The 19,620-nt window shown below is 39.5% G+C and overlaps 1 protein-coding gene across 1 annotated transcript; it reads left to right on the plus strand.

Annotated features, from left to right (window-relative positions):
- Nucleotides 1–18,828: 18,828 nt before the first annotated feature.
- Nucleotides 18,829–19,038, plus strand: LOC138389984 (small proline-rich protein 2I-like). Its single transcript, XM_069478735.1, has one exon. It carries the CDS (start codon nucleotides 18,829–18,831, stop codon nucleotides 19,036–19,038), a length of 210 nt encoding a protein of 69 aa, XP_069334836.1.
- The last annotated feature ends 582 nt before the right edge of the window (nucleotides 19,039–19,620 follow it).

The following is a 19,620-nucleotide window of genomic DNA, read 5'->3' on the forward strand; positions in this document are numbered from 1 at the left end:
AGTTGGCTGGGTGCAAATGTTCTTGATCTGATTTTCAGGCTCAGTAGGAGTCTATTAAAGATCCATGGTTTAACCTCCTGCCAGGCAGAAACATCTCATTCATCATCCTCTTCAATTTGCTCCTGTTATCAGGAGAACTAATTTATTTTTATCTTGGGATCAACCTGATTGATGGAAACGAAAAGGATTTCCCAAAAGTTTGCATCAGGGAGAGGTGAGAAGTGTGTAGAAGGATTAATTTTTATCCTACTATTTTTTCATCTCTAGCTTGATGGACATTTGTAGGTCCATTATATGTACAGCCAGTCCCTCATATCCATGGGTTCTGCATCTGTGGATTCAACCCCCCCAGATCAAAAATATTCAGAAAAAAAATTTCACAAACTGCCAAAAAGCAAAATTTGAATTTTGCTGTGTGCTGTGTTCTATGTTGAATTCACATGAATGAAGTGACATATAGGCATTGTATTAGGTATTGTAAGTAATCTAGAGATGATTTAAAGCTGTGGTCTCCAACCCCAGGTGGCTGACTGGTAGTGGTCTGTGTCCTGTTAGGAGGTGGGGCCACACAGCAGGAGGTGAGAGGCGGGTGAGGGAGTGAGCAAGTGAAGCTTCATCTGTATTTACAGCCACTCCACATTGCTCAGTCTCCATCCCACCCCCACCATGTCCGTGGAATAATTATCTTCCCTGAAACCGGTCCCTGGTGCCAAAAAGGTTGGGGACTGCTGATTTAAAGTATATGGAAGACATGTGTAGGTTATATACAAATATTATGCTATTTTATATAAGGGACTTGAGCATCTGTGGATTTGGGTGTCTGTGGGGGGAGGGTCCTGGAACTAATCCCCCATGGATACTGAGGGACTACTGTACTTGGTAATGAAATTATTTGCAACAATTTGGATGGAAATGGAAGCCACTATCCGAAGTGAAGTATCTAAAGAATGCAAAAACAAACACCACATGTACTCACTATTAAATTAGAACTAACTGATGAGCACAGAGAGAACAACTTAATGGAAATCAAGCAGGGGGGAAGGGGTAAAAGAGGATGGTCAAAAATCTACCTAATGGGTACTATGAACACTATTTGGGTGAGGGGCACACCTTTAGCTGGGACTCAAGCATTATAAAAGAGATCCATGTAACCTAAAACATTTGTACCCCCTTAATATTTTGAAATAAAAAAAGACTGAGCTAGGAAAAGAATGCCAAGGTTCAAGGGATTTGAAGGCTGCATTTTAAGCTTTAAAAAGAGGGTAGGACACATCTCTCAATTTGTAATTTGTTTTGGAATTGGTATACACTGTTACCCAGTTAATACTTTGAAGACCTCTTGCCCTCTTCTTTTTTTTTTTTTTTGAGACAGAGTCTCACTCTGTTTCCCAGGCTAGAGTGCCATGGCATCAGCCTAGCTCACAGCAACCTCAAACTTCTGGGCTTAAGCAATCCTTCTGCCTCAGCCTCCCGAGTAGATGGGACTATAGGCATGTGCCACCATGCCCGGCTAATTTTTTTCTATATATATTTTTAGCTGTCCAGATAATTCCTTTCTATTTAGAGATGGGGTCTTGCTCTTGCTCAGGCTGGTCTCAAACTCCTGACCTCAAGTGATCCTCCCGCCTCAGCCTCCCAGAGTGCTAGGATTACAGGCATGAGCCACTGTGCCCAGCCTTGCCCTCTTCTTATGTACCCCCCAAGCATTAACATTCTGGAGAGAGGGTCTTTATCTCCTTAAGTCCATTCACATGAACTAAAGAAATCCTGCAATGTAAGTGCCTTTTATTAATAACATTCTTTAGACAATTCATTTTTTTATCTATTGGTAAGATACACAGTGTTTTCAAAATTATTTATAAATAACATACATTGAGAAAAATGTATTGTCATGGAGTATCCAAATACATGAGCCCCAAATATAAAAAATCTAAGCTCTGTTACTGGTAATTCTAATTACTATAGGTAGGTGTGGTGTTTTTTTGGCAGGGCTAATGTAGTAGAAACATGACATGTCTGGAAAATCAAGCACCTTTGGCATAGGTAGTCTTCTCTTTGGAATGTAAAGCCAATCATATTCCATTTTTTGAAACACAACTTTGCAATGAGATAGTGTGTTGGCTGATCCCTCAGTTCCATTTTCATCAACATGCATGCACACAAAGCCACATTCAGTCAATGCATCATTCTAAAAAGAATGCTGCCATTCCAGTGCCAGTTCCCCTGTGTTAGGATCACCTGCAATCAAGTCTTGTCTGTCACACTAAACTGTATGTTCTATAAGATCAGGGTTATGAATAGCTCATCTCTGCATCCTGAGCATTTTGTACCGTGTCTAATATGCAGTACAATTTTTGACTGAATGGATAATTAAAACCCAGTTTTTCTTCTACTATTGATATCATTGCACCTGCTAGTCATAGAGTAAGATTCTCTATAGTCATTTCAGGCATTAGAACTAATGTTTATCCACTTGTTTGATAATATTTATCTGACCCTAATTATGTGCTAAGCTCTATGATAGACGATGGGGACCTAAGATTGAATAAGACACAATCCTTGCCCTAAGGGGCTCATAGTATTTTGCGTAGAATATAAAGACATATAGAAAATCAAAATAAAGTATGATGATAAAGATACACAGTTTACTAAAAAGAGAACTCAACCCGGCCGGGTGCAGTGGCTCACGCCTGTAATCCTAGCACTCTGGGAGGCCGAGGCAGGAGGATTGCTCAAGGTCAGGAGTTCGAGACCAGCCTGAGCAAGAGCGAGACCCCATCTCTACTAAAAATAGAAAGAAATTATATGAACAACTAAAAATATATATAGAAAAAAATTAGCCGGGCATGCCTGGTGGCGCATGCCTGTAGTCCCAGCTACTCAGGAGGCTGAGGAAGAAGGATTGCTTAAGCCCAGGAGTTTGAAGTTGCTGTGAGCTAAGCTGATGCCATGGCACTCTAGCCAGGGCAACAGAGTGAGACTCTGTCTCAAAAAAAAAACGAACTCAACCCAACACAAGTTGACTGTGGTCAGGAGAGGATTCCTAAAAAACATAACATCTAATCTGAGCTGCAAGCCTGAGGTGGTCAGGCTGAGAAACTCCCAGTCCATGAATGTGTAGGAACCCTACAGTTCCTCACCTTCTCTCTGGTCATTTTGAGGACATGGCTTTGGGCCTGCACCTCTTCAGTGGGCTGATCTAACTGTGATTCTGTTTTCTTCTTCAGCCACACACTGTATCTCATTGTTTAATGAAATGTGGGCCCCATAGCAGCAACTGAGGCTCCACAGTGTCCTGGCTCAGCCACAACAGAAGGGCAGTGTTTGGATTACTCTCCATTCAACAGAGGATGCTTATTCCTTAAGACTATGGGTGTCCATGGCTTCTGGGTGAAATGCAGTTTCCTGTCCTCCAATTTCATGAGGGAGATTTTAGACCTTGTCAGTTTAGAAATATCATTAACCATTGTTTGGGACTCATTCTTCTTTTGTGTGAAGATTATCAGGGCCTGCATATTCTCTGGAATACATTTTTAATTTTAGAGTAATCTTTATAACTTCTGTCCATCTGATTTCTAAGAATATTCGCAGTTTATGTATAGTCATTCTGACTCTTTGCTCCACAAATCCAACAGCCCATTTAACAGTAGAGTGGGGCTCCTAGGTGAGTCCTGGGTAATGATTTAGTTTAATATAGATGAAACTTACATTAAGGCTTATAACACAATCAAAATTAGACAAGTGGGACTACATCAAACTAAAAAGCTTGAGCACAGCAAAAAAAAAAAAAAAAATCAACAAAGTGAAAAGTCATCATACAGAATGGGAGAAAATATTTGCAAACCACACATATGATAAGGAGTTAATATCCAACATATATGAGGAACTCAAACAACTCAAAGGCAAGAAAACAAATAACCCTATTAAAATATGGGCAAAGGACCTGAACAGGCATTTCACCAACAAAGATATACAAATGGCCAGTAGGTACATGAAAAGATGTTCAACTTCACTAATCATTAGGGAAATGAAGAACAAAACCACAATGAGATGTGACCTCACACCCATTAGATGGCTCTTATCAAAGAAATAAACCCTAAGGAATAGGAAGTAGTGATGAGAATATGGAAAAACTGGAACACTTATGCACTGTTGGTAGGAATGTAGAATGGTGTAACCATTATGGAAAATATTATGGAGGTTTTTCAAAAAATTAAAAATAGAACTACTATATGATCCAGCAATTTTACTTCTGGGAATATATCTAAAATAAGTAAAATGAGGATCTCTAAGAGAGATCTGCCTTCCCATGTTATTGCAGCATTATTCACAATAGCCAACATTTAGAAACAACCTAAATGTCCATGGACAGATGAATGGATTTAAAAAATGTGGTATATACACACAATGTAATATTAATATTATTTAACTTTAAAAAAGAAGAAAATCCTGCCATCTACGAAAACATGGGTGGGCCTAGAGGACATTATGCTAAGTGAAATAAGTTAATCATGTAGAAGGAAAAATATTGCATGATTTTGCTTATGTGAAATTTCTAAAATATTTAAATTTATGGAAGCAGAGAAAAGAAGAATGGTTGCCAAGGATTGGGGGAGGGGGAATGGTATAAAGTTTCAGTTATGTAAGATGAATAAATTTGAGATATGCTGTATAACATACCTATAGTTAACAATACGATACTGTGAACTTTAAAGTATGTTAAGAGGATAGATCTCATGTTAAGTGTTACCAAAATCAAAACCAAAATTAAACCAAACCAAAACAAGCTAACTCAAAACAAAAACCTCACAAAAGAGCACAAGGAAATTTTTGGAGGTGAAGTATACCTTTGTAACCAGTTATACATAAACAAGAAAATGTTTTCTCAATAGTGCTTTTAGTTCCCTCATATTTCAAATGAATTTTCAGTGTTCACATTGTGGTTGAGGCTGGCAGCTCCAAGTGACCTTAACAGTGAGTTTTATTTCAGCCCTGGCAGCTTAGCAGCTACAGTCTCAAAATGGGCAGAAAATAGAGAGCTCTTGGTGAGATTTGCTGACCACAACTTTGTAACTTTCTGTTGCACTGATGCATTCTCTTTTGAGTTTCTTTCCCAGAAATGGTGGAACCTCCTTGCAGCCACAAGGTAACTACAAAGCCATTTGGGGACTCAGCCATTTGGGGACTCATCCAGGATCTGTCGCTCATGGCTTGGTGGCTGTGGAATGGAGAGAGATTTTAAAACCTCTGTAGCAGCTGCTCAGATGAGTTTCTGCCAGAGGTTGGTTTTGGTTTCCCCACTGACTTCACTGACACCAGCCCCAAAGGCATCCTTGATTGTCAGTATAGAATAGACCTTTGACCTTGGGATTTTGGCATTTGCATCTGAATAGGTGAGTGCTGTTTAAAGGTACTACACAATGGAGAAACTCCTCTCTCCAGTTGGGGAATTTCTCTGGAGTTCCCATTTGGGCTAGAGGACCTGAGGGCTCCTCTCTCCATCTGGAGAGTTTCAGGGGAAATCCCATTCGCGTTGGAATCCTCAGTCATTCATTTGGGAGAGCAGGATCTCTGACTGTTTGTATTTGGCACTCCTTAGGCTTATTTGTTGGAACTGCAGTCTATTTGGGGTGTGTGTTTGTGTGTGTGACTATGGGAAATAAGAATTCAAGTCCTGAATGCAGCCCTTTTAGTTCTCTTTAAAACAGGACTAATGTGCCTACTGCAAGGAGATGGGTCACTGGAGGAAGGATTGTCCTAAGTTACAACAAAAGAGTGATGGGACACCTGTACAATTGATGGGGCTGAATGCAGAAGATATGGAATGACAGGTCCCTAGGGCTCCCCAGAGTCTGTGGAATTGTAGCCAGCGATTAAATGTCTCCCACCAGGAGCGCAGGGTAACCATAAAAGTGGGAGAAAAAAATGATTGATTTCCTGATTGATACCAGTGCAACCTGTTTTAAACCTTAAATTGGCTAAGCTTACTAAAGAATCAATGCTGGTGACTGGCGTATCTGGAGAACCCTCCCAAAAATATTTTCTCCAGCCACTGGATTGTGCTATTGGGAATTCTTTCTTCACACACAGCTTTCTGTGCATGCCTGAATGCTCTCTCCCATTGCTGGGCAGAGACCTTCTCTCTAAATTGCAGGCTCAAGTGACCTTTCAGAATAAACAAGTGCATATTATAGTTCCTCCAAAACATTCCTGTCCCTTGCAAGCAGTTCTTCTCACCTCCTTGGCTGCCCCTCAAGAGCTGCCCACCGAAGTCCTCAATCAAGTCAACCCTGAGGTATGAGTTACCAGACAACCTGGAAGGCACATGTGGACCCCGTTCATATCAAGGTAAAACCAGGAATTTCTCCCCTCAACTTAAGCAGTATCCATTAAAGCTTTAAGCTATGGAGGGCCTTAACCCCTATTTATGGCCTTTTTAAAATATGGACTTCTCTGGCCTTGTTGCTCTCCTTATAACACTCCAATTTTTGCTAGTTCAAAAACCTGGAACTCAGGAATATCAGTTTGTTCAGGATCTGAGAGAAATAAACCAAAGAGTGGAAGACATTCGTGCTGTGGTACCTAATCATACTCTTCTCCCCACTTTGGAAATTTTGCTTGGTTTTCAGTGACAGACTTAAAAGATGCCTTCTTTTACATTCCCCTTGCTCCTGAATCACAAGAACTCTTTGCTTTCGAATGGGAGTATTTTAGGACTAACACCAAATGCCTGTACTGTTGGATTGTCCTCCCCCAGGGATTTAAAAATTCCCCAACCTCTTTTGAGAAATTCTAGCCAGAGATTTAACAAAAATAATTTTTAGAAAAGAGAGTAGTTTAACAGTATGTAGATGACATTTTGATTGCGAGTGAGACTGAAGCTGAATCGAGACAACGTGCTATAATTGTGTTGATTTCTTAGCTGATAAAGGATATAAGACATCCCAGAAAAACGCCCTAATCTCACTTCCCATTGTCAAATACTTGGGATTTCAATTGTCTCAGGGGACTCAAAACCTCCTCCCAGACCGGAGGCGGCCTGTAAACCAGGTAGCAGTTTTTGCCACTCACAAGCAGCTGCCGGGATTCCTGGGTATGGCAGGGTTTTGTCAGACTTGGGTTCCTAGTTTTGGCCTAATAGCCAAACCTCTCCATGAACCGTTAAAGTGAGAGGAAAAAGAGCCCTTTACTTGGAAAAGAGAATGTCAAAAGGCTTTTTTGACTATTAAAGAAAAACTGATGCCTGCCCCTGCATTGGGCCTCCTGGATTTGCACAAGCCTTTTGATCTGTTCATCCAAGAAAGACAAGGAATTGGACCAGGGGTATTAACCCAAATTTTGGGAGCTCATAAGCATCCTGTGGCCTATTTCTCTAAACAATTAGATGCAGTGGTGAAAGGATGGCTCACTTGTCTGAGAGCAATTGCTGCTACTTGTGATATTTTACAAGAAACCGAAAAGTTTATGTTTGGACAGCCGGTAACTGTTCATACCGCACATTATGTGTTACCCCTACTAGAACAGTTGGGCAAAAATCAAGCTACTTTTTTAGATACTCTTAACGTAACTTTAAAGGCAGTGTCCACCTTGAATCCTGCCACCTTGCTGCGTATGGACTTTCACTCCCCAGTTCATGATTGCATTCAAGTGATTGACCCAAGTATATTCTAGCTGCCCAGATTTGACTGATCAGCTCTTGTCAGACCTGGATGAGGAATTCTTCACGGATGGGAGCAGCTTCATGGAACACGGACAACGCAAAGCTGGGTATGCTGTTGCCAGCCAACAGGTAATTGCTGGGACATCTGCCCCAAAGGTGGATTTGATTGTATGGAGCAGAGCCCTATATCATGGGAAAAATAAACCTATCAATATATATAAAGAGTCTAAATATGCCTTTATGGTGGTGCATGCTCATGGAGCTACTTGGAAGGAATGAGGATATCTCACTTCTGAAAAATTAATTATGGGCTTCAGTTTCTTGAGTTATTAAAAGCCATTTTACTGCCTAAGGAGGTAGCCATCGTGCACTGCTGGGGACATCAGAAAATAGACACTCATATTACAAATGGAAATACTATGGCAGATTTAATGGCAAAAGGGGCAGCCCGACAAATAAACTGTCAAATCACTCTAAGTCCCTTTCTTCAATTAGATAAACATGATCCCTGATATTCTGAAAAGAGCTAAAGAATGGAGATTCTCAAAGTATAATGATCAAAATTGGCTCACAAACATGGAAGGGAAGGTTCTCCCTCCGGAAACTCTTGTTGGACCACTGCTTGAGCAGATTCATCAGAGTACCCATTTTGGATGAGGTGCCACCTTACAGTGGAGACAGCCTCAAATGGCTGAGCCCACCTTACAGAGAACTATTCAGACAGTAGTGCAAAGCTGCCCTATTTGCTTGAACAATAACACAAAGATTCCTGGAACCTCAGAGCCAGCCAGCAATAGAGAGGGAGTTTTCCAGGACAGGCATGTAGACCTTACCATTATGCTGCGAGTCCCTGGAAATTTTTGATATTTTCTGGTCTTTTTCAGGATAGGTTGAGCATGGAGGAGCATAAGATTTTCTGTGAGGGAGTGAAGCTTCATCTGTATTTACAGCCGCTCCCCTCTCCACTGATTCCCTCCCAATGCTTGCATTACCTCCTGAGCTCCACACCCCCTTTCATGAAACTGGTCTGTGGTGCCCAAAAGGTTGGGGACAGCTGCTCTATAGTGTTTTGTGTTGCCAGATGATTTTGCCAATTGTAGGCTATTTTAGGTGTTCTGAGCATATTTAAGGTAGGCTATGCTAAGTTATGATGTTCAGTAGGTTAGGTGTATTCAATGCATTTTTAATTTACAACATATTTGCTTATGATGGGTTTATCAGAACATAAGCCCATTGTAAGTCAAGGAGTTCTGTACACTTTGAATAAAGTGGAACAATCTTGTTCTGGCCTTATGTATAGGGTTGCACTCAGAAGAAATACCCATCTGAGTTCTAAAAAAGAAAGAATTTGAAAATCAATTTAAATACTTGCTGACATTTATTTAAAAGAAAGGCACACTGGAATTATATTGCAGCAAAATATCTTAAAATCCTTTTTACCTCTCTTTCCAAGTTTGTATTAATTCTCACAAAACAGCTGCCCTTACCTCTCTCTCTTCTTGTGTCGCTCTTTCCTTTTCTGTCCTTTCTAGAGTGACTCTATCTAGGCTTTCTGGTATTCTTTTAGTCCTCTTATTTATGCGTTATCCATTCCAATATACCAAAAGAAACCTCCCTTCCTGTCAGGAGTGGGCAGTGAAGGGTGGGGTGTGGGGGTGAGGGAGAATAGAGAAAGCAGTGATTAAAGAAATGTTGTTTTTCCTGTCACAGAGGTAATAGAATATTCTTCCTTCTAGAACCCACAAGATTGTTGTAAAAGCTCATGTAAGGTAACAAAACTTAGGAACCTAAAATCATTTACTTATTAAAAAAATATTTATTCAACACCTCCTGTGTTCCAGGTATTGGGCCATGACCTGCGTGCAGAAAGGTGAAGTTGCAGTCTCACTGCTCAAAGAGCTTGCAAGCTCAAGGGAGAAGGATATGCATGGGAAATACACCAAATGCAGACAAGTAAAGCTCAGAGTGTTTTGTGGGACTCTCAGGTGGAGTACCTGACCTAGTGGAAGGGATCCAGAAAGGCTTTTCATTGAAGTGATGGCTTTGTTAAGAATTGTTGTTGTAGATATTAACCATGCAAAAATAGTAGGAAGATGATGTATTACAGGTATAGTAAATGAATGCACTGAGGAGAGGAAAAAAATGGTGTGTGAGCAAAATTACTGGATTTGGTATTGCAATAGCACATGGTTCAAGGCATGGAGTAATAAAGAATGAGGTCGGAGAAGGAGGAAGGACTGTGTAATGGACCTAGGACTTATTCTGGTAAGTTAAAATATTTTAAACATGTAAGTGACTTAGTCAGATTTGACTTTTAAAATTTATTACTCTGACTGCAATACAGAAGATGGGTTTGAATCAAATGAGACTGGGGAAGAGAGAGATGTTAGGAAGGTATGGTAATAATTGAGCAAGGGATGGGAAGGCCCTGAACTAGGACCATGGTAGTTAGCACAGAAGGGGTGAAATGCATTCTAGAGATATTAGGCTGCCAAACTGGCAGGACGAGGTGTTTGGGTAAGTAGCATGTGGTAGAGAAGAAAAAGTCAAGATAACTCAAGTAACTGGGTGATTGTGGGTGTACAAGATAGAGAATACTGGATGCTTAAGTGGTTTGTGGGAGCAATGATCAGTTTGTTGATACTTGGAGGATAATGCGGTTAGAGATGTCCAGAGGGCAAGGGGATATGTAAGTTTGCAGTGAGTTCTGGGATGCAAATGTGGATGTCTGAGTAAGTAGATAGCAGATTTGTGGTTACTGACACCATAGGAGTCATTGTGATTGATTAGAGAATGCAGAAGATAGTAAAATCCATGGAACAAGGATGAGGGAATTGCATTTGGCTCTTAGAGAAAGAGGGTCAGACCAAGGAGAAGAAAGCACATGAGTAGGAGAATCAGTTAAGTGGATGTCGTGAGAACCAACAAGTGAGAGTTTAAAGAAAGATGGAATGATTGATACTGTGAAATGCAGAAGAGAAGTCTAGGAAGATAAAGACTAGGAAATACTCAACTTATCTGAGAGAAAGCTCTTGTAGACCTTAGGGTAATTTCAATAGAATGGTGGGCTGAAGCAAAACTGCCATGGGTTGATGTGTAAGTGAGATGTGAGACAGAAGAGATGGCAATTGTAGATGACTCATCCCTGAGATATGGCTACGAAGACCCGGGAGATGTTGGCCTGTGACCACACAGGATCTCTGGCCTGAGAGAGATTTAGAGTGGGAGAGACTTAAGCTTGCTTCTAGGTTGATTGTGATATACCATCAAAACAGGATAAGTTGGATAAACAAAGAACTTAGATGGCCAAGAGAGAAAGGCCCTGGAGTAGGTGAGAGGAGATGGGGCCGATGGCACCAGTGGATATGTTGGCTCTGTGTGAGGGTATTTGGGTCACTATGGTTAAAAATGGAATCAAACAGTATCAAAGTGTTAGAATAAAAAGTAGCAGTTTCTCCCTCTAACTTTCCTGAATCCTCTTTCACTCTGCAGTGGTAACTGAGGTGGTAACTTTGTAATTTTACTTAATTGAAATAAAATCTACTTCCTCACTGCTGTGAAAATTGAGAATTTGTCTCCCTAATCACATTGCCACTCTTCCACATCTCCAAATTTCCATAGTTAGATTTTTAGTTCTTCTGTCAGGTATCCTTATAGATTTAAATATTATAGTACATTTCTTCTATAAAATTTAGACAGTTCCCTTGACTTCCCACTAAATGAGATGAAGATATTAGTACTTCTGCTGTTTTCTCCATCCTTCTCCAAATTGCAGCACCTATATTTTTACTCTTACATTGTCATGATTAATGACATTTGCCTTCCACACTGTATCTATAATCAAATATTATAGGATTTTTCCATGTTTTGATTTAAAAATTTGAACTCCAATGAAGGCAATTACATTATTGAGGCCTACAGCAGAGTTTTTGAGATCCTAGACCCTGAAACTAGCCTTTTTGAATTCACTCTGTGGTTCTGTTGCTTAATAACTGTGTGACCTTGGGAAACTTACTTAACCTCTCTGTGCCCCAGTTTCCTCATGTTTAAAGTGAGAATGATAAGAATAATAAGTATAGTACTTTTCTTGTAATTCTCTTTTTAGCATTAAATTCATAAGTGCATGTAAAGCATGTAGACCTGTGTTTGGCTCACTGAAAGCACAATGAATATCAGATATTACTGTGAGCAGTACATAAACACCATTCAGGGTATAATCAAATAGTTCATTAGTGTTATTGTTTTATAACTATGACTTTAGTGCTTTGGCCCTTCTTCCACTTAAAGAAACAAATGCTTTTAGCATTGAAGTTGAAATAGTCTTACACTTTGTTTCATATTTTACCCATGTCTTTCCTAAGTTCAATTTTTGTTTTGGCATCCTTTTGGGACATTAAAGTATGCTCTCACTATATCAAGTGGTATTCTGGAGCCAGCTCTTTCCAGTTCATGAGAACCAAGTATTGGCAAATGTTACCAATCAGGGCTTGATTTAAAAGTATGTAGCATCTGTAGCTATTATGTTGTGAACAGCAATGTCTACACAGGCATTTTCTTCATTTTCTTCTTTGAGAGAGTTGGTTGGTAATCATTTGTCAGCATACCACTGAATGCATTCTAAAATTAACTACCCTCTCACTCTTTCTGTCTTGTCTTAGACAGTTCCATTATGGAAATTAGCCCTTTTGGAATCCTCCAAGGACGTGTTTCAGCAGAGCCTGGTTGACCCACAGGCCCTCCAAATAGTTGTTACCCTAGGGCTCCCATTCTTTTAATTACTTTCAATTATGTCCACAGTTTTTGCATTTCAGGTCTTTTTGCCTGCATTTTGTTGGAGCTAAACATCAAGGAGCTACATCAGAAAAGATGAACCTGGATTTTGTATTTCTGAAAATGAGTTTATTTTTCATTAGTATTTGATTAATAGTTTGGCTGCTTGTAAGACTGTACGTTCAAAAATATTCCCCTTGGAATTTTGAAGGCATACAAAACTGGTTCTTGGTCTTCCAGCATACAGATTTGCTAAAGATTTCTTCTTTGATCCATGGCTTAATCTTGAAATTATGAGTAAGTTATTCCCATCCCCAATCTTTCTAACTCAGGAACAGAATCAACAACTACGTTTAGTAATTACATTTCTGCTATTACAGGCCAATTTTTAATCTACTCTTCCTGTTATTGCATTTCTGTTAATTTTGCCTTTGGAGTAGGCTAACACATTGGATTTCCCTGGGGGACGGTAAGAAAAATCTCACCAGGGACCATTGCAAGCAAGGCACTCACTCTGTGCCCCTGGAAGCTTAATTGATTGCCCTTGAGCAGCGGCTTGGAGCTCCATCTCCATTTTGCTTGGGAAAATGTAGGTTTTAACTCATGTTCAGGTCATTTTTTTCAGCTGTGATGTCAATTCATTGCTAGATATTCACCACCACTTCCTGCTGATTATTCGCTTTATGACAAATGAAACCCATGGTCTGAGAGGGAAGCATGGCCCTCAGCATGGGTGACACGGATGAGAATCAGAGTCACTGATAGTTAGATCTGCAGGGGAGAGAGCAAAAAAGGAGTCCCAGGCTTTTCTTCAACAGATTTAAATCTCAGTGAAATCTGAAAACCAAAGACAGATCTAGAGTTGTCTTAGAACTATCTCATCAAATCCCATTTTTGTACAGATGAATAACAGGACCCTCAGATCTTAAGAATTTTATCCAAAATCACACTGTGGGTGGAAAAACTGGGGCAAGGATTCTGACATATTTACCCAGCACCAAATTTTCTTCACTCACAATCAGGCAGCTAAGGGTATTGCTATCACTTTCCCAGAGAAGGACCCATTTCCTAACGACTATCATCTAATTAAAAAAAAAAAAGGAATATAAAACAATCTGATGCACTTAGATTTGTAACATCTGGCTCCCAGACATGACCGTCGAATGCTGAGCTTTTCAATTCTCTGGGTTCTACTTTCCTCATTAATAAAACGAGGCAGTATTGGACTCCATTATTTCTGAGGTTCTGTTCATTTCTTTTTTTTTTCTTTACCATAAAATATTTTTTACTTTAATTTGTAAAATTAATTAGTTTTAACTTAATTTGAAATCACATTATGCACTTTGGAGAATCTTTTCTCACTTAAAATTTATGTTGTTCTCAATTTTTTGCTACAAGAATGACCCAGTGAGTATCCCTTTAATTTGGTCTATATCTGTCATTAGTTTTATTATTGTTATCTATCATTTATATTAATATATGTATTTTATTCAAAATTTTTATTATAAAAGTTTGACTATTCATAGATAAAATGTAATATGAGAAGTTTTTGTATACTAACCACATTGATTTTTTTTTAGACAGCTTTATTGAGGTATAGTTGATATACAAAGAACTGCACATATTTAATGTGAATAATTTGATGAGTTTGAAATAGAGACTAGGAAAATAATAGAAAAAATCATCAAAACCCAGAGTTAGTTTTTGAAAAGATAAAAATGACAAACCTCTAGCTAGACTAACAAAGGAAAAAAGAGAGAAGACTCAAATTAATATAAAATCAAACATGAAAGAGGAGATATTACAACTGATGCCACAAAAATAAAGAAAAGATCCTAGGAGATCACAAAAAAAAATTATATGCCAATGAATTGGATAACCTGGAAGAAATGGAAAAATTACTAGAAGTAAGCAACCTACCAAGACTGAATCATGAAGAAATAGAAAATCTGAACAGGCCAATAATGTGGAAGGGGATTGAGTCAGTAATATAAATTCTCCTATCAAACAAAAGCCAGGATCACTTGGCTGTAGTAGTGAATTCTACTAAATATTTAAAGAATTAACATGAATTCTCCTCAAATTCTTCCAGAAAATTGAAGATGCAGGAATACTTCCAAACTCATCTTATAAGGACAACATTACCTTGATAACAAAGGCAGATGAGGACACTATAAAAAAGAAAATTACAGGCCAGTATACCTGATGAACATAGATGCAAAAATCCTCAACAAAATACTAGCATACTGAATTCAAAACACATTAAAAGGATCATGCACCATGACCATGCACCTGGATGCAAGGATGGTTCAACATAAGCAAATCAATAAATGTGATACACTGTATAAACAGAATGAAGGACAAAAACAATATCATCATCTCAATAGACCCATAAAAAACTTTTGACAAAATTCAATACCCTTTCATGATTAAAACAGTTAACAAATTATTTATAGAAGGAGCATACTTTATCATAATAAAAGCCATACATGACTAACCTGCGCCCAATATCTGTCCACTCAATGGTGAAAAATTGAAAGCTTTTCCTCTAAGATCAGTAAAAAGACAAGGATGCCTACTTTTGCCATTATTGTTCATTTCCAATTCTATTATTTTTTGATTCTATACTTTCAGGAACATAAAGACATTTTATTTGGTAGCACCATACCTTAATTTATTATTATTAAAATGGAAATAATTTTATTTGGAACATAAAGAACTAGGCTATAAATATTAAATCAAGTAGAATAAAATGGCCCTTGGGAAATGTAATCATCTCTCTGTTTCCTGTTTCCTCTTCTGTGCATGACCTTGTATTCCCCCTTTCTACCTTCCTTTTTTCTTCATTTCTCTGATCCCCATAAAATAGCTCTGTCCTTCTCTTCAAAATCTTTGGACAAACCAGAACCTTTGGGACTAGGTCAGTCAGCCTCATGATTCCCAGATTTCAAGAGTTGTTTAACTAGACTTATGATTTAAATTATTTTATTTGCACCTTAAACAAATATATCTTATAGCAGTACTATTATCACCATTTCCTCAATGTGGAAACTGAGAACTATAGAAATGTTAAGAAAACTGCTCATAGTTACACACCTAATTAGGACAAAGAGCCTGGATTAAACTCAATCATTGTGTTTATACCATGCTAATTTTCTAACATGGTGCTTATAGATTTATTTAAATTTTTAAATATATTTGAATATTTAAATATCTAAACATTTTGAATGTTTAAAAAATACACATGATACAAAAACACAAGAAGTTAAAAAATGGGCATGCAGTGAAAAGTTAGTCTCTCTCCCCCTTTCTATGCCCCAGATATTTAAAGTACTCTCCTGAGATAACCACTGTTAACCTCGTGTGGATACTACTTGTTTCAGAGACCTAATTTGCACTGGGCTTTAAGTACCCACTATTAGTGGAAAGTGAGGATCATCTGTGCTTTACTTATTTTCTCTGTATATCAAGAAATAATTATCCCTCTTTGTGAGGTTGGCAAACCTTACTAAACATTCTTTTCTTAAGAAAGCCTGAGCCTCTTCCACTTTATCAAGCATAAATGATAAACCAAATAATTTATTGATACAAATAACTTTAGAACCTATTAGTAATTCATGAAACAAAGAAAAACAAGTCTAAAATCTTGTTGATAGAACTGTTTTTAATCACATGCTTCTTAGATAATTTGCAGGCAGTGGTTCTAGTTGCTAGAATTTCACCATGAGAAAGAATGTTACAACAGCGCCTCACCCACCACAAGAGCATCCCTGTGCCTTCCAGCATCCCGGGAAGGTGTCAGTTTCCTGACAGCAATCTAGATGACTAAATCCTTGAATCTCAGACTGCTAGGCCTCCTCTTGTTCCTCTGAGACGCTGAGACAAAGGTCAATACTGGAGCTCAACCCAAGGAATTTCCTACCTCTTCAAATACTCAGGCTAGGCCACCGATATTTTTCTCAGTTGTACGAGCCCAATCAAGTGTGAAACGTGCACACACCACCCAGCATTCTTCTGGGTAAAGAGTACAAGGCGTGAGCTCTTCCCTCACGTATTGGGGGGAGCTTTTTCAGGGAAGCAAGGTGCAGACTCTCTGGTGCCATCTTGCTATTGCCCTCTAATCAGCAGTGACCTGAGCCAGAAGAAAGAGGAGAGCAGAGCAAGGACCTTCACAGAATCCGAAGAATAAACAATGCCATTCTTTACTACCTTTTTGATGCATTTGAATTTATTGATTAGTTATTATTACTTAGTGTTTGTTCATAGCTTATCTATCTTTTAGAGCTCACATTTCTTTGAAGACACACTACATAATATGCATTACATTAGGTATCTCATTGAGCTTTTGCAGCACAATTTTAAGGTAGGAATAGTTCTTATTTCTAATTATAGCTGTGTAAACATCTTCGAGGAGGATAGGAAATATTTGATGTCACATGGTAGTGGTGCCCGGAGATGTCCACACAGCCAGGTACTCAAAGTTTCTCCAAGTTGGGACAGTGAGTAATACTAGCTAAATATTTATTAATGTTGTTCAATAAATTATACTAAGAAATTATCAGTGGGTGAGTTCTGTGTAGCCATATTTTATTTATTTATGTAAAAATATTCATGAAGTGACTGGTGGGATAGATAGCTCACAGAACTTCACTCCTTGAGTGTGCAGAGAAAGCCTGAAATCCTACTAAATATCATTTCAAAAGAGAGCAATTGTTAAGGAATCAATTGAATTAACTTATGTAGGAAAAAGTGGCACCCATTATGTGGGGACTAGGAGTGGAAAAGCTTCTAAATGGATGTGGCCCAGATATTAAGTCAGTGTTGAAGAAAATGGGAGAAGATGTATTCAGGTTTCTAGTAGACCACCAGTCACTCATGATCACGAAGGGCACAGAGATGAGGTCAGTGTGTGAATGGAAATGGCAGCTTTAGGGAGGGCCTGGCATGTAACTCTTATGGCCTAGAAAACTGCAGGATGGTGTTGCCCTATTCAAGCCCATTGAGGGACCTTATGGAGACACAGGCAGGGTGGGACCGCCAGCGTCTCGGAAGCTGAGATGTGCCTTTGTGGCCCTGTTCAAGTCAGTTAACTGTCAACAAAAGCCTAGAGACCAATAGGCTGGGTAAAAGGGGAAGTTAGGTGTAAAGAAAAACTGCAACTTCACCTAGAAGTCAAGATATGTCCAGACTGCAGGGTTAGCACACCCTGGTCTCACTGTTAAAGAGAACAAAGCTAGATACTGGGCAGGTGACACTGGATGAGGTAATAGTTGTTACATACAGGTCACTCAGGAAGCTGGGAGGTAGGGGAAGTACCACCTCTGATTATAGGAAAACATCACCGTTGCAAGAGAATTTGTCATATTCTCCAATTGCCACATGACACTGGCATGAAAAACTAGACAAAATGTCTCAACTGAATCACTGTGCATTTACCCTGGTGAGGAGGATCACCAACTAGGAAGTTTTCTGGTACCGTGAGCATGCCAAGTTATTTGGGGATTGCACGCAGTTGGCATTTTGGTTGGGAAATAAGCACATCATCCCAGTTCTGGGCTGTTCCCCTGCGTGGGTCTGCCCAGTCCTTATAAAAGGTTTCTCCGGCTCGCTGATGCTATCTTCTTGGCACTCAGCTATAGATCTCTGGAGACTCTGGTGAGTACAAATCTTAAAGCCTTTCTTGATACTTGATGGTGTTAGGTTTTAACCTGTGGGTAGAAATGATTTGCTTTAGTCAATTTATGCTCATGGACGGGAAAAAGAAGATAATGAGGTTTGGGGGATCAATTTTAGCTGATATTTGGTAGATGGACTTGAAGGTGATGAGGGAAATGGAGTAAAAAATACAGCCTTAAACCTGAACCTTAAACTGAAGGCGAGTGAGAGTTGCAAGACGCTGTCCTGTCTCCTGCTCCACATCTGTTCCAACTAGATCTCTCAGAGCACAATTTCCTTGAGTGACGGGCTGCAGCCTTTGCAGCGCTTTTCAAAGCCCCATGGCTCAGCGCCACAGTCAACTTAGCGAAACTGGTCACCAGGGCCTCGTGGAAGCTATGAGTAGAGATTCCATTTAGAATTGGTTAGAATTTTAATACTTGGGTTTTTCTTCTCTGGATAATATTTGTCCTCAGAAACATCTGTTTCTGCCTCATAGGCAATTTTGTCTTTAGAAAATGGTACAGTAAGAGATCAGCCACAAAAGACTGAAGAGCTGAGGGTGAGAGGTCCTAAACGGGAAGGGTAAAAAAGTTACACAAAATCTTAAGGATTGTGTTAGGAATCCAAGTGGGTCCTTGGAGACTGGATGGTTGATGCTGTGGCTAACTGTTGCACCATCAGGACTGTGTCTCTTATGAATGCCGTTGCTTCTCTTTCAGATCCTCTGAGCCCCACGAGAGATGTCTTATCAACAGCAGCAGCAGTGCAAGCAGCCCTGCCAGCCACCTCCTGTGTTCATACCTAAGTGCCCTGAGCCATGCCCACCTCCAAAGTGCCCTGAGCCCTGCCCACCTCCAAAGTGCCCTGAGCCTTGCCCACCTCCTCCCTGCCCACCTGTGCAGTGCCCACCTCCTCCCTGCCAGCAGAAGTGTCCACCCAAGAGCAAGTAACAGCAAAGGATTCATCAGGACCATGAACCAGCTAGATCCACTCACTCTTCTTGACCTCAGGACTCCCTCCATCATCTTTGCTTCAGCCACGGTGACAGATTGCAACCTCCCTAACCTCTGCCTGGGATGACAGCTGACAGAGAAAATCTTAGGCACTGAAGCTGATATGTTGTTGGAAGATGAGCTTTAGGACTGTCACCTTATCTCCCTTTGCCAGCTGTCTGTCAGTGATCTTGGCGCTGGTCCCTACCAGCAAAGCTTGTGTGCCTATTCTTTTGCTTCGCCAATAAAGCACATGTGTCATGGTCAAGCCCACATTACTTTTGTTTGCATTTTGTGCTTTTATCCTCTTCTGTTAACTACATTATATGAGTGGTCCTTTTCATTCCTATTGAATTGTTAGAATTAGGCTTTCCCATCCCTCAATTCAGTGTCCCTTGAAACGTGTTTCTTGTATTTGGTAGAAAAAAATAATTCTCTTTTATTGGTTGTAAACTCAGTTTTACCTCTTTTAGCTTGTATGACCCTGAACTAATTACTTAAACTCTCTCATCTTCAGTTTCATCATCTGTAATAGCAGGA

Source organism: Eulemur rufifrons, chromosome 8 (genome assembly GCF_041146395.1).
Source record: "Eulemur rufifrons isolate Redbay chromosome 8, OSU_ERuf_1, whole genome shotgun sequence".
Lineage (NCBI taxonomy): Eukaryota > Metazoa > Chordata > Mammalia > Primates > Lemuridae > Eulemur > Eulemur rufifrons.

Coding starts and splice junctions, on each gene's coding strand:
- LOC138389984 (XM_069478735.1), top strand. CDS start 18,829: ATGTCTTATCAACAGCAGCAGCAGTGCAAGCAGCCCTGCCAGCCACCT.